Source organism: Salvia hispanica, chromosome 5 (assembly GCF_029641045.1).
Source record: "Salvia hispanica isolate PSC_SH4W2 chromosome 5, Shi_PSC_v1, whole genome shotgun sequence".
Lineage (NCBI taxonomy): Eukaryota > Viridiplantae > Streptophyta > Magnoliopsida > Lamiales > Lamiaceae > Salvia > Salvia hispanica.
This window is the reverse complement of record NC_142696.1, coordinates 43,069,983-43,082,573: the sequence shown is the minus strand read 5'-3', so window position 1 is coordinate 43,082,573 and position 12,591 is coordinate 43,069,983. Positions and strand designations below refer to the sequence as shown.

Here is a 12,591-nt window from a genome sequence, read left to right as displayed (position 1 = left end):
AAAGAATAGATCATCTTCAGAAAAGTAAGAGAAGAAGACTAGTGATGCATCAGATTCCAATCAATGAAAAGAAGTTTGGCACCAGAACTCCTAATCAGATTCCAATCAATGAAAAGGAGTATTATTTTTTGAAGTGAGTTGTTTCAGAACAATTTTCCTTACATTAAACTATACTTCCTGTTTTTGTGCTTCTTATATGACTTTTATTTATTTGATGGGAAAATACATGAATAACAAAAGGTATAATCCATCCATATTGATATGTTTATTGCTTAAGCAACATTAAATTATAGTCGTTCCAGTTGTTGCTCTATTGGATATTACTACTTGTTTCTCAATTCTTAGCATACTATCATAAGTTTGGCATATAGGGAGCATCTGTTTGATACATCTGTTGATGCCTTTTGGTATTCTGATTTAGTTTGGCTTGATTGAGGAATCATGGTGCAAGCAAATTTTAAGATATACTATGTTTTATCAAACAATAATTTCATGTTTTTGTAAAGGCCTTCTGTTACTCTTCTACTACCAGTGTATTTTAAGCATATGGCTAAAATTTGTGCTTGAAGCCCTCATTTTATAGGCTCATAATAAAATAAATGCCTTTAATCTTAGTGATAGTGCTACTTTTGTTCAGGATAATTGTCAATTGTCACATTTATTACTTATAGGATAATCCATATTTTCATTATTTTGTCTTAGGATACAAAGATGTTTTTGTAATTTAGTACTCGGTATCATATAGTAATTCTTTTTTTATTATTACATGGCCTCAGAGAAAAAAGAGATGATTTAGATCTTCAGAATAATTACATGCCTCACCCAACCCTAACCCTACTAACAATAGTAACCACAAGGCACAGCTCATAACCACCCTCACAACTTTAAGTCAAAAGCTTCTCTCCAACCTTTCCCTTTGGCATATGCCTTTGCCTTTTTCTATTTTCTTTTCCTCAACACTATTGCTAGTTGCAATACATTCATGTGCTTCCCCACACACAAAAAAAACACAAACAAAAGTAAAGCTTCTAAACTGACTTTCATCAACTAATCGAAACAGACATCAAAAGAAACTATATATACATCACAAAAATATAATCATTCTAAAACAACAAGGCATGCAAAACATATACGACTACTACTATTCCTCACTTTCCTCCAAAAACCAAAGCCAACCTAGTTTCCATTTTCTTTCTTTCCAAATGACTGAAAAACTAAAATCATTTATTAACTACCCACTCCTTCTACCTCGGACCCGAAAGCTCCATGCAATGAGCATCATAGTCGTCATCCATGGTGTTCGTCATCCCAAATAAGCTCGACTGATCATGGTCGAGCTCCTCATGGGAATGAGACTTGCTCTTGCCTGAGAAGCTTCTAGTGGTATGAATGAAGCTGTGGGACGCTGCCCATTTCTCGGCCAGGCCATCGCCCTCAAGCATCCTTACAACCTCGGACATCTTAGGACGATGAGCTGGCAAGTACTGTGTGCAGAGCAGAGCTACCTGTAGCATCTCCCCTACCTCGATCTCATCGTAGCTCATCCCCAGCTCTCTGTCTACCATTTGCTCCACTTTCTTTTCTTGCTGTATTCTCTTAACCTAAGACCAACCAACACTTACATTACTAATATGTCAAGAAATAAAAAAAAGGGCAGTTGATAGAAAATGTTGTATTTTATGTAGCATGATGAAATAGGTTAGTACTTAGTACCCATTCTAGCATAGCTCCTTTCTGGTTGGCTGATTTGCCAAACTCAAGGGCTCTCATTCCGGTGATGAGCTCCAAGAGTAGGATGCCAAAGCCAAAGACGTCGGTCTTCTCAGATGACTGGCCCGTGGAGAGGTACTCAGGTGCAATGTGTCCAACCGTGCCACGTACTGCTGTGGTCACATGGGATTCGCCATGATCCAGCAGCTTTGCAAGCCCAAAATCACCCACTACGGCCTCATAGTGCTCGTCTAGCAGCACGTTTGCAGCCTTCACGTCCCTGTGGATTATCTTCGGATCACACTGCTCGTGGAGATACAGCAGTCCCCTTGCAGCTCCCACTGCAATCTTCTTCCTCGTCGTCCAATCTAGAGCCGGTTTCCCTGTGTCAAAGTGAGAAGCATTTCTTTAACACCTCATGTGTTTCAGAAAGAAATCCTACATAGGATCCTTTTAAAATCTCAGTGTCCTAATTTACATGACAAATCCATTAGATCAAATTAAAGCAGATAGTCTGATATCATGATATAGATTCATTGCAGTTGAAATGGGCCCTATAAAGATCACAGATGATGATTTCTTCTGTCATGTTATAACAAATAAAGCAGATTAGGAGCCAAAATCATACTACTAGCTATTTGCCTTTTTACCTAAAAAGGGCTTAAAATTCATACCTCTAAGTCTGGATGCCACGCTCCCATTAGACATATAAGGATACACAAGAAGCCTCTCGTTTGGGGTGGCACAGTAGCCTATTATGCGAAGCAGATTGCGATGAACTGCTAAACTGATCATCTCTAGCTCAGTTCTGAACTGTGATTCCCCTGTAGTTCCCGTCAAGTCTTTCAGTCGTTTCACTGCCACCACGGCCCCATCTCCTAGCTTCCCTCGATACACATTGCCAAATCCTCCAACCCCGAGTATGTTTTTCAAGCTGAAATTGTCAGTAGCATGCTGCAGCTCTTTGAATGTAAAGTTCCTAAGGTTTCCTAATCTTGTAAGATCAAGGTCATCTTCTTGCACATCTGCAAACATAGTTTTACGGAATTTATTATACAAGACAACAAATGTGCGAGTTTTCAATGGAATGCATTGAAAGATCAATCCACCTGTGAGATTTAAAATGGATTGCTTCGTATTCTTGCTTCTTCTCCAGATGAGAAACCCGAACACAGCGATTAGAACACAGGCAAAGCCTAGGCTCACTCCTAGTGCAATCCCTAGCCTCTTAGAGTTGGTTCTTCCTGGAAAACGCGAGAATAAAGAAAAAGATGTCTGGATTATAGCAACATACTGCGTATGGGCGTGTGCGCACACACTTCACAAAACAGAGAATCACTAACAAACCTGAAGATTGAGTTCTTGAAAATGCAAGGGGGCTAGCAAGATTAGATCCAGAACATTTTTCAGAAGAGTGGCTTCCACAAATTTGAGGATTTCCCTGAATACTGCAACGGCATAGTACTAATTACTAAAGGCATGATAACCTGAAAAGTTAACAAGTGAAGGAAGCAAAACAAACTGTACAGAATTGTTACATGCATGCATAAACCAAGATTTGCCATAATATGACAGTAACATAAGTATGAAAGCAACATGATGATTAAGTGAAGAAATTCTGCAAGAGGAGAACATACTTAAATGATTTTGTGGGAAAAGTGGGCACAGGTCCACTGAGATTGTTGAAGGACAAATCCCTGAAATATTTCAACCAAAATTCACACGTGAAACCAAATCTCCACCCTGATTTCTACTATATAACAACAAAATCTAGCATGTACAAAGAAAAAAAAAGAAAGTGAGATGAATACTCACAAGAAAGCAAGTTGAGGAAGACTGGCCAAGGACAGAGGAACAGAGCCACTCAAGCTATTGTTGTTTAATCTCCTGTCCATGACAAGACAAATAACAATAACAATAAGAGCAGCACAAATATAGTCAAACAAAATATTTGAAATAAAAAAATGATGAAGCAGCGAAAACAAAATAGAAACTCACAGATAGTGCAAATGATTCAAGAAACCAAAGGATTGAGGGATATGTCCAAGCAGCTTGTTGTTGGAGAGATCCAAGGTTTGAAGATTTGGAAGATAGCCTAACTCTTTGGGAATGCGCCCAGAGATATTGTTGTTTTGCAGCAATCTGCATTGGGAATTTCAAAAGGCAAAAGCCACCATCACTTCCAAAACTCAAACCATTAATTTATTGGAAGTAAGAAAAAGGAAAAGAGTTGGCTGTTTGTTTACACTTGTTTAAGATTTGTGAGATTTGCAATCATCCAAGACAAGGATCCTGATAATCCCTGGCTAGGCGCTCCTCTGCAAAAAAACACACATATTGTCAAAATGAATGTTGAAGGAGGAGAAACAGAGAGAGAGAGAGAGAGTGAAATCTGACAGGGCAGTGACGAGGTTGTCGGAATTGCAAGTAATCATGGACCAGCTGCAAGGATCGACGGAGTCTTCATCCCAGTTGGTGAGAGCTCCATGTGGATCATTCAGACCTTCCCTTATTGCAGTAAGAGCTTCAACTAATTGAAAGAAAAAAAAGATAAAAAAATTGTTAGTGAAAGAAAAGAAGATGAATGGATGAGTAAAATACCGACCTTCAGGATTTCGAGGTTCGAAAGAAAGGGCGGAGGTGAGGAAGAAGAGGAGAAGAATGAGAGAGAGAGACATGATGAGAGAGCAGCCGCACTTCACAACATCTCTTTCACTGAAACCATCATGTATTTCGAATGTTCTCTTTTAACTCTCCCTCTCTGCCTCTGCCTCTGCCTCTGCCTCTCTCTCTCTATTTCCATTTATTTATCAGTATAAAACATGGTATAAAGTGGGTATCTTTTAAATGCAAGCCATTCTGTTTTGAGTATTTTTAGACGCGCTTTATTGATGCTCTCCATTTGAATTTGTGAGACTCTTTCTCGCTCAACAAAAATTAAACAAGGAAGAAAAGAAAGGTGCATTCTCTGTAAATGCGTGTGTATGTATGGTCTGTACTAAAAAGATACTGACATCTCCTTCTCTCTCTATCCTCTTTCCAAAGCTTGTCTCTTTTTCCCTTTTCTCCCTAAACTTGGCTTAAACCCCTCATTAACTACCATGGTTGGTTGCTCTCTATCCACACTTTTTGCATTTTCTTCTCTCCTCTGCTGCTTTATTCCACTTTTTTTTCCAAAATTTGGTTCCTCACGGTGTTTATGTGTGTGAGAGAGAGATAGCAGTTATACGAGAAAGAAGAAGTCATTAGATGGAATTTATTAAAGCAATGCATCAGGTCTTTAAAATTTTTTTATCATTTTTAGTACAATATGACTAAAGTAACCCTTGGCACTAGTGTGAATATTTGAAGATCTAGGATATTTTGGACCTTTCTACTCTTCTTTTAATTTTTTTATTTTTTCTTTCATCACCATTTTCTTTTATAAGCTCAATTATACTTTCATTTGAATAATATTTAATGCTTTATGATTTCAAAATTTTAAATAAGAAACTATATGTTTTAATTATGCTTTATTTATTTTTAAAATTAAATATTATTTTTTATACATATTAATCTATATATTTGAGAAGAAAATATTATAGTACTCCCTCCATCCCATAAAAGTTGAGACAAAATTTTTGGGCACGGAGATTAAGAATTTATATTAAATAAATAGGAGAGATGAAAAAAAGTAGGAAAGATAAGAGAGAGTAAAGTAAATGATGAATAAAAAAAAGAGTGATTAGATGTTTTGTCTTTTCTTCAAAAGGGAAATGACTCAACTTTGTTGGGACAGACTAAAAAGGAATACGACTCAACTTTTATGGGACGGAGGGAGTACTTAATAGTAATAGTTTTAAATATAAATATTAGAGTGAATTATAGAAAATCTTTGTCGGATTCATTTTTACTAAAAATTTTTAAATTTGAGAAGAAATAATATTATAGTGAATTATAGTAATTTTTTATTTAAAAATATATTACTTAAAATACTTAAATGTTACTATAAACATAAAATATAGTATAGTGAAGAATATTTTTTAAATATAATAATTAAAATTTAAGTGAATTATGTCTAACATAAATTAAAGCGAACTCTTGCAAGTAACATTTTTTTACTAAAAATATTAAAGTGAACTATAGTAATTTTTTCATTATAAATTCAAGTAATTATTTAAATAATTTAAGTGAATTAATTCAAAAGAAAATATTTTTGTTGTATAAGGTGCTTTTATGTATATCTAAAATAATTGCATGATTGAAGAAGTACCAAAATTGTAATTTCCAGATACCGAAAATGTCATCCATGGTATTTAGGAGATTTTTCAAATGCAGAGGGGGATAAAAGACCGATAGGTACCAAAAATGAAACTTTTAGAGACCAAATAGATTATAAAAAAAATTTAGGGAACATCGATACATTTTGCAACTAGATCAGAGACTATTAATGTACTTCCTCCGTCCCAAGGAAGATGATCCATTTCTTGGGCGGCACAGGATTTTATTCAAATTTATTTTGTGCGTTGAGAGGAGAGAGTAAAGTAAGAGAGAGAGAGAATAAAATAGAGATAAAGGTGTTTCTATTTTAAGTAATGGGTCATCTTAATTGGGACAAACTATAAAGGAAAGTGAGTCATCTTTAATGAGACGGAGGGAGGGAGTACTACACTCTTAAAGTAAAACATTAATAGATTAAGTCATTAAGTGCGAGTAGAAAATTGATTAATTAATGAAGCTTAACTTTCAAATTGTTTGCCATGATGATCAGATGTGATTATTCGTACCCAGCTTCGAAATTATCCCCACAAATATAAAACAAAATACTTTTCTTTTTCAGTGGATAGCAAAAAGGAGATTTGACAATGGAGATTTAACCTTGCTCTCTATGATTAAAACTGATAAATCACTACACTCTCTCTATCCATTATTAAGAGCATCCGTAATGGACGGCTAGCGATCGGCTAGTCGATTCTTCGCGCTGGCCGGTCGGCTAGCCGAATCATTGTAGGCGGCCAGCGGTAAACCGGTCAGCCGATCGGCGTGGGCTGGCCGATTGGTGGGCGCTGGCCGATGCGCTAGCCGATCGGCTAGCCGCCATTGTAACTTCCCGATCGGCCAGCGATCGGCCAGCGCCGATTTTTGTTTTGTTTTGTTTATTTTTTTACAAACCTATATAAACGCGATTTTCGTTTCATTTTCATTTGCACCACTTGTTTTAACGAGTTTTCTCTCTCTCTAACTTTCTGTACAAGAGCATCATCGCGCGATGAGTAACGCGGGTGGTAGCGGTGGTGGTAGTGGTGGGGATGCTGAGGAGTACGAACGGAGGATGAACGAGGCTATGAATGCCTACATGAACCGCGAGATGGAGCGGTACATGCGTATGGTGGAACAGCAGGCGATACCTCGCCCTCCATGAGTTGTCCACCACCGAGCAGTGATTGATCGGGATCACGTAGCTGCACATCAGCGGCTGTACGACGACTACTTTTCAGAGAACCCGCGGTTTCCCGCCAACATGTTCCGGCGGCATTTTAGAATGCGCAGGGAGTTGTTTATGCGCATCGTTGGGGCATTGGAGCGTCAATATCTGTGTTTCCGCTTCAGGCACGATGCGGCTGGCAGACCCGGCCACACCCCTATCCAAAAGTGCACGGCGGCAATCAGGCAGTTGGCCTACGGAGGCGCGGCAGACATGTGGGATGAGTACCTCCACATCGGTGAGTCGTCAGCCCTGAAATGTCTGAAGGAGTTCTGTGGGGGCGTGATCAGCATTTTCGGTGAGCAGTACCTTCGAAGCCCTACTCCCGAAGATTGTCAGAATTTGATGCAGATGCACGGGGAGAAGCATGGGTTCCCCGGGATGTTAGGCAGCATAGATTGTATGCATTGGGAGTGGAAGAACTGTCCGACTGCCTGGAAGGGGGCCTACACGACCGGCTACAAGTCAAAGAACCCCACGATAATCCTCGAGGCCGTAGCTGATTACCGGCTGTGGATCTGGCATGCGTATTTTGGGGTAGCCGGGTCGAACAACGACCTCAACGTCCTGAACTCGTCTCCCCTCTTCAACGAGAAGTGTCAGGGCGTCGGTCTAGCCGTCTCATTTGTGGCCAACGGCAACCGGCATGATATGGGCTACTACTTGGCGGATGGGATATACCCTCGGTGGCCGGTCTTTGTGAAAACAATCCGACAAACAAGTGATGAAAAGAAGGCCTACTTTGCGCAACGACAGGAGTCGGCGCGCAAGGACGTGGAGCGCGCATTTGGTGTGCTCCAGTCTCGATGGGCGGCAATTAAGGGTCCAACGCGTTTGTGGGATGTCGGATGCGTTTCCCAGATAATGTACGCCTGCATTATCCTTCACAACATGATTGTCGAAGACGAAGGCGTACAACTGACTAGTTGGGTCAGTGATGATGAAGCCGGTCCAAGCCACGGAACGGCCACCCCTAGTGTACGACGTGGGGTACCTCTCTATGGAGTCGGCCGCCTTCAGGAATTTGCCAACATGCGCCAAGTGGATGTTCATATTCAACTCCAAAAGGATATAATTGAAGAGTTGTGGGCACGGAGGATTGCACGACGATAGTTTTTTTTCTTTATTATGCATGTAATTTTTTTTTATCTATGTAACTTTTTTAAATGCAATTAATGAATTTTCCCGTATATGTGTCGTAAATTTAATTCCGTATTTTAATCGTAATTTTAATTCCGTAAATGTAGTATATTTTGAATTATTTTTATTGCGGCTGTCCTATAGCTGGCCTAAATCTGATTTGGCAGGTGGATTTTTTAGTGTTGCTGACGTGGCAGGGGAGAGAATGGCTGGCCTAAGCACCATTGCGGATGCTCTAATGGTAGTTATTTTTTTCAATTTAGATTTGTTCAAATTAGTTTCATTGCTTTTTAGTGTTTTAATATTGATTTTTTATAAGGTTAGAATTTAAATATATAAACAAATGTATATAAGAAATAATGTTATGCTACATATCTTGTGTGAGTATATCCATAAGCATCAATCTCGTTTAATCTATAGTTAGAATAATTTTTTTTATATATATAATTAGTTTGATTCTAATACATTATAAAATATTTAAAAAATCAAAGAAGTATATAATTTATTGTTTTTTATTCATTTTTATCAAGTGCATTATAGAAAAAAAAACACATTGATCTTTTTATTTTAATTAATTTATAGGATTAACAATGTAGCATAACATTGTTATATGGAGTACATTACATATTACATTTCAAAATATAAATATTTCCAATATCTTAAATGAATGAATCATAAGTCTTATTGAACATTTCTCAAGAGATTCAAATCTCATTTCAAGGTACTTCCTCCGTTCCATAGTAATGGAGGCAAAACTTTTCAGCATGAAGATTAAGAAAAATTGTGTTAGGTGAGTTAAGTAAAGAGAGAATAAAGTGGAAAATGAAAAAGGTAGAGAGACGAAGATAGAAAAAAGTAAGAGAGGGTAAAGTAGGTGTGGAAAAATGTGTTGACTTTTACTAAAAAGGGAAATGACTCTATTACTATGGAACGGACAGAAATGAAAAAATGCCCCTATATTATTATGAAACAGAGGGAGTATTAGTCAAGCAAAAAGTTAGTATATTTAAAACACATTACATTAATATGGTGTATCAATTAATCGATCATCTTTCTTCCACATACATTTTTCAATTAAATCACCCGAATCACACATTTGTCTCATGCACCAAGCACCATACATCTCACTTTGTCTATTCATGAAAATACATAAATATATACTCATGATACTGTATTAGCTTTCGTAATAGTATATGGATATATAATTAATAATACTACGTTGGATAAAATAATCATCTTCAGTGGTGGTTTCACGTGTCAATTTTTATATTTTTGGTCACGGAATTAAATGATTGTATTGGTGAACGTGAAAAGACTTTGTAATAAAACAAGAATGTCAAAATTGGGAATGATATGTCCATGTTCTTCCACTCTTTGCTCAATTCAGTAATTGATAAAGTAAAAACCAAAAATGATGCTTGAGAAATGCACCAATTTATATAGTAGGAGTAGTGTTTATTTTCATTTTAATAGAATGTCAACGTCCAACTCTATTGCATTTTTTTTATAGCAATAGACAATAAATCGTTCACACAATAGTATGTGAAATTGCCAATTTCGTCCATCCACGAGAATTTGCCCATTTTTCTATTTTATGTACTCCCACTTACTATATTTTATTCTTTCATTTCAATTTATTTACAACAAAACAAAAATTATTTGACACACTTTTTTACACGAGATCATTTATCCACTTACCACAATAGAATTTGACGTTGACCACATGTTTTTCTTAAAATTGTCACTGCTTAAATATTATCCATATCCGCCTAAACATATTCCAATCATCAGTAATTAGGATATTATGTACATGTAGTACAATTTATGCACATTTATTTTTTTTTCTCCAAAAAAATTAATATGCATAGTGACAAGGTATAGAGTTTTTTAATTTCAATTTTTTTTCCTTTCATTTTGATTCGTTCTCACTTCTCACTTTATAAAATTTTATTCGCCATAAAATATGCATCACAAATTAAAGGCTTAATTGAATTTATAATTTTGATATAAAAATCAACTCCAAAGGAATCATAATATTACTGTATTACTTAAAATTAAAAATACTAATCTATCCCTCGTCAACTTGTGCTTTCGAATAAAATCCATTTTACTATTGTTGTATTTTTATTTATTTTCAAAGTAATTGCATCCCGCATGAGGTAAGTACTTAGATAAATAAGTCCAAAACTTATGGGAAATTGGAAATGAAAATCTTTGTTGGAGTGCGTTTATTCTTCTATACCAATTCCCATTGGTTGGAACTTGGAATTGATTCTGCAACCAAACAAGGCATAAATCCAATTTGTGAGGGTAAAATTGTAAAGAAGAAAGGTACTATTCTGTGCCTTTCCTCTTTTTAACCACACCACATCTTTTATTTAAATATTAATAGTATTTCTCTTTAGGCCACTAGTAGGTATTTATTGTCATATCATACACTACCACTTTTCCCCTACTTGATTTCTTTTTTATTAAATAATTAAACATTAATTTAATACAATTATTACTATAGCTTAATATGTCTATATATTACTTCCCTTTCTTGCTAAAAGGGGAGGTGATCTTAATTCTGTATGTAAAATTTGGTGATAGATGCATTCAAATTTGAATCTAACTTCATAAGTGATAAAGTGAATTACTTTTATTTCTTTGAGCGAAAGGCTTAATTTTCTTAGTCACGCATTATTATTTTTTCATAATTGGAGAAGGAAAGTGTGGATCCGGGTGAGAGGGTCCTAACTTTATTAGTAAAAATATACATTTTGGTGTTTTATTTTCTTTTTAAATAGGAGTGATATATATTCTCAAATAACATTATCATTTAATATACTCGAATAGTTTAAATTTTATGAATGCAGGCCATTTGTTCATGTTTTTTTGCAGGTGGAAGTGGACAACATAGTTGCATGTTTGTTGAAATGAAAAGAACTTAGTTAGTAGGAGTACTAAGTTGGTTGGATTTGTTGTTCTCCAACTCAAGAAGTTTGTGTGATACGAAAAATACAACTGTTGTTGGTGAGTTAATCAATTTTTGCGTTCCTATACATAATTAACGTAATCTTTTATATTTGACAATCTACGATTTTGTTTTTACATAGATTCCTATTTCCAGGAAAAGATTTCCAATTGTATTTGGAAAGAGCTCAAAAGGATAAGGCCCTAGTTTAACTAAATCAGGCCCATGTCAACTATTTTTATTACATACTATTATTTTGTCGGGTTATCATAATAATGGTAGTATATTAAAATTTCCAAAAAAATGAAATAAAAATAGGAAAATTGTGGGCATCAAATAAATTCCAAACAATGATTTTAGCTTGTAACCACAATACAATTTACAAAGAATGGTTCCGAATTAGAGAGAGAATATGCCAAAAAGGAGTGATAATAAATTGCATAATTTGGTCAATAATTGTGAATTGTAAAATGAAATGAGTGGATGATGAGTGTGTAGGTCTAGCTAGCAATACCTCAATTCTATGTTAGTGGTAAAAATTTGTGTTAATGCGGTTTATTTTATGCTTAATTTCGAGGTGTATGATATGATTCGGGTTAAGTCAAGTTTAGGTGTTATAATAATTGTCCAGTCGCATCTCATGAACATGAAGTTTTAATTTAATTATGAAAATAATAGTATATATCCAACCACATTTTATTTAATTTAGATGTGAAAAATCCTTTTCCAAGGCCATCAACTAGGTTGTCATTTAATTTTTTGTGAAATTCTTCACACTATACATATATGTACTTTTTATTTTTCTAATAAATAATTATTATCGTTATTATTACTATAACATGTACTATCATCATAATAAAAAAAACTAGGTTGTCAGCATATTTTAAAACTCTAATTATACAATCTTGACAAATAAAATTAAGGTACTCTTTTTGGAACAAACATGCTAAAGGCTTCAAGTCATAGGACAAAGTGAAAAGCCATAATTAGTATACTACATATTTCAAATTTAGTACACATTAGGGAATGTATAATTATAACTCAGCAAAGTCCAGACAATTATTATTGAAGTGTAGCAAAGGTTTGACCCACTATTTTCTTTTCATTTTCACGCAAAGAATAAAGCCAATAAAGATCAGATTTTTTAAAATCTGCAGATTAAGGAACTTTAGGTGTAAATCTCGCCGAAAGCCTAACATTTTAATTTTATTCAAATCCTAGTATCATTTTTTAGGGAAACCCTACTATCATTTACTCGTATTTGATAACCCTCATTTTGAAAAAATGCAATATATTTTTCTTCTAAAAAAATTACAGCATA

At 35.5% G+C, this 12,591-nt stretch overlaps 1 protein-coding gene across 1 annotated transcript; it reads right to left on the bottom strand.

The window, feature by feature from the left end:
* Positions 1-1,059: 1,059 nt before the first annotated feature.
* LOC125190369 (protein CLAVATA3 INSENSITIVE RECEPTOR KINASE 2-like) lies at positions 1,060-4,813 on the bottom strand. Its single transcript, XM_048087651.2, has 11 exons — positions 4,316-4,813; positions 4,108-4,240; positions 3,957-4,028; positions 3,709-3,852; positions 3,526-3,597; positions 3,348-3,407; positions 3,058-3,158; positions 2,820-2,954; positions 2,385-2,735; positions 1,714-2,093; positions 1,060-1,601 (listed from the first exon to the last, which is right to left on the bottom strand). Exons 1-11 carry the CDS (start codon positions 4,386-4,388, stop codon positions 1,245-1,247), a joined length of 1,878 nt encoding a protein of 625 aa, XP_047943608.1. The 5' UTR covers positions 4,389-4,813; the 3' UTR covers positions 1,060-1,244.
* Between the last annotated feature and the right edge of the window lie 7,778 nt (positions 4,814-12,591).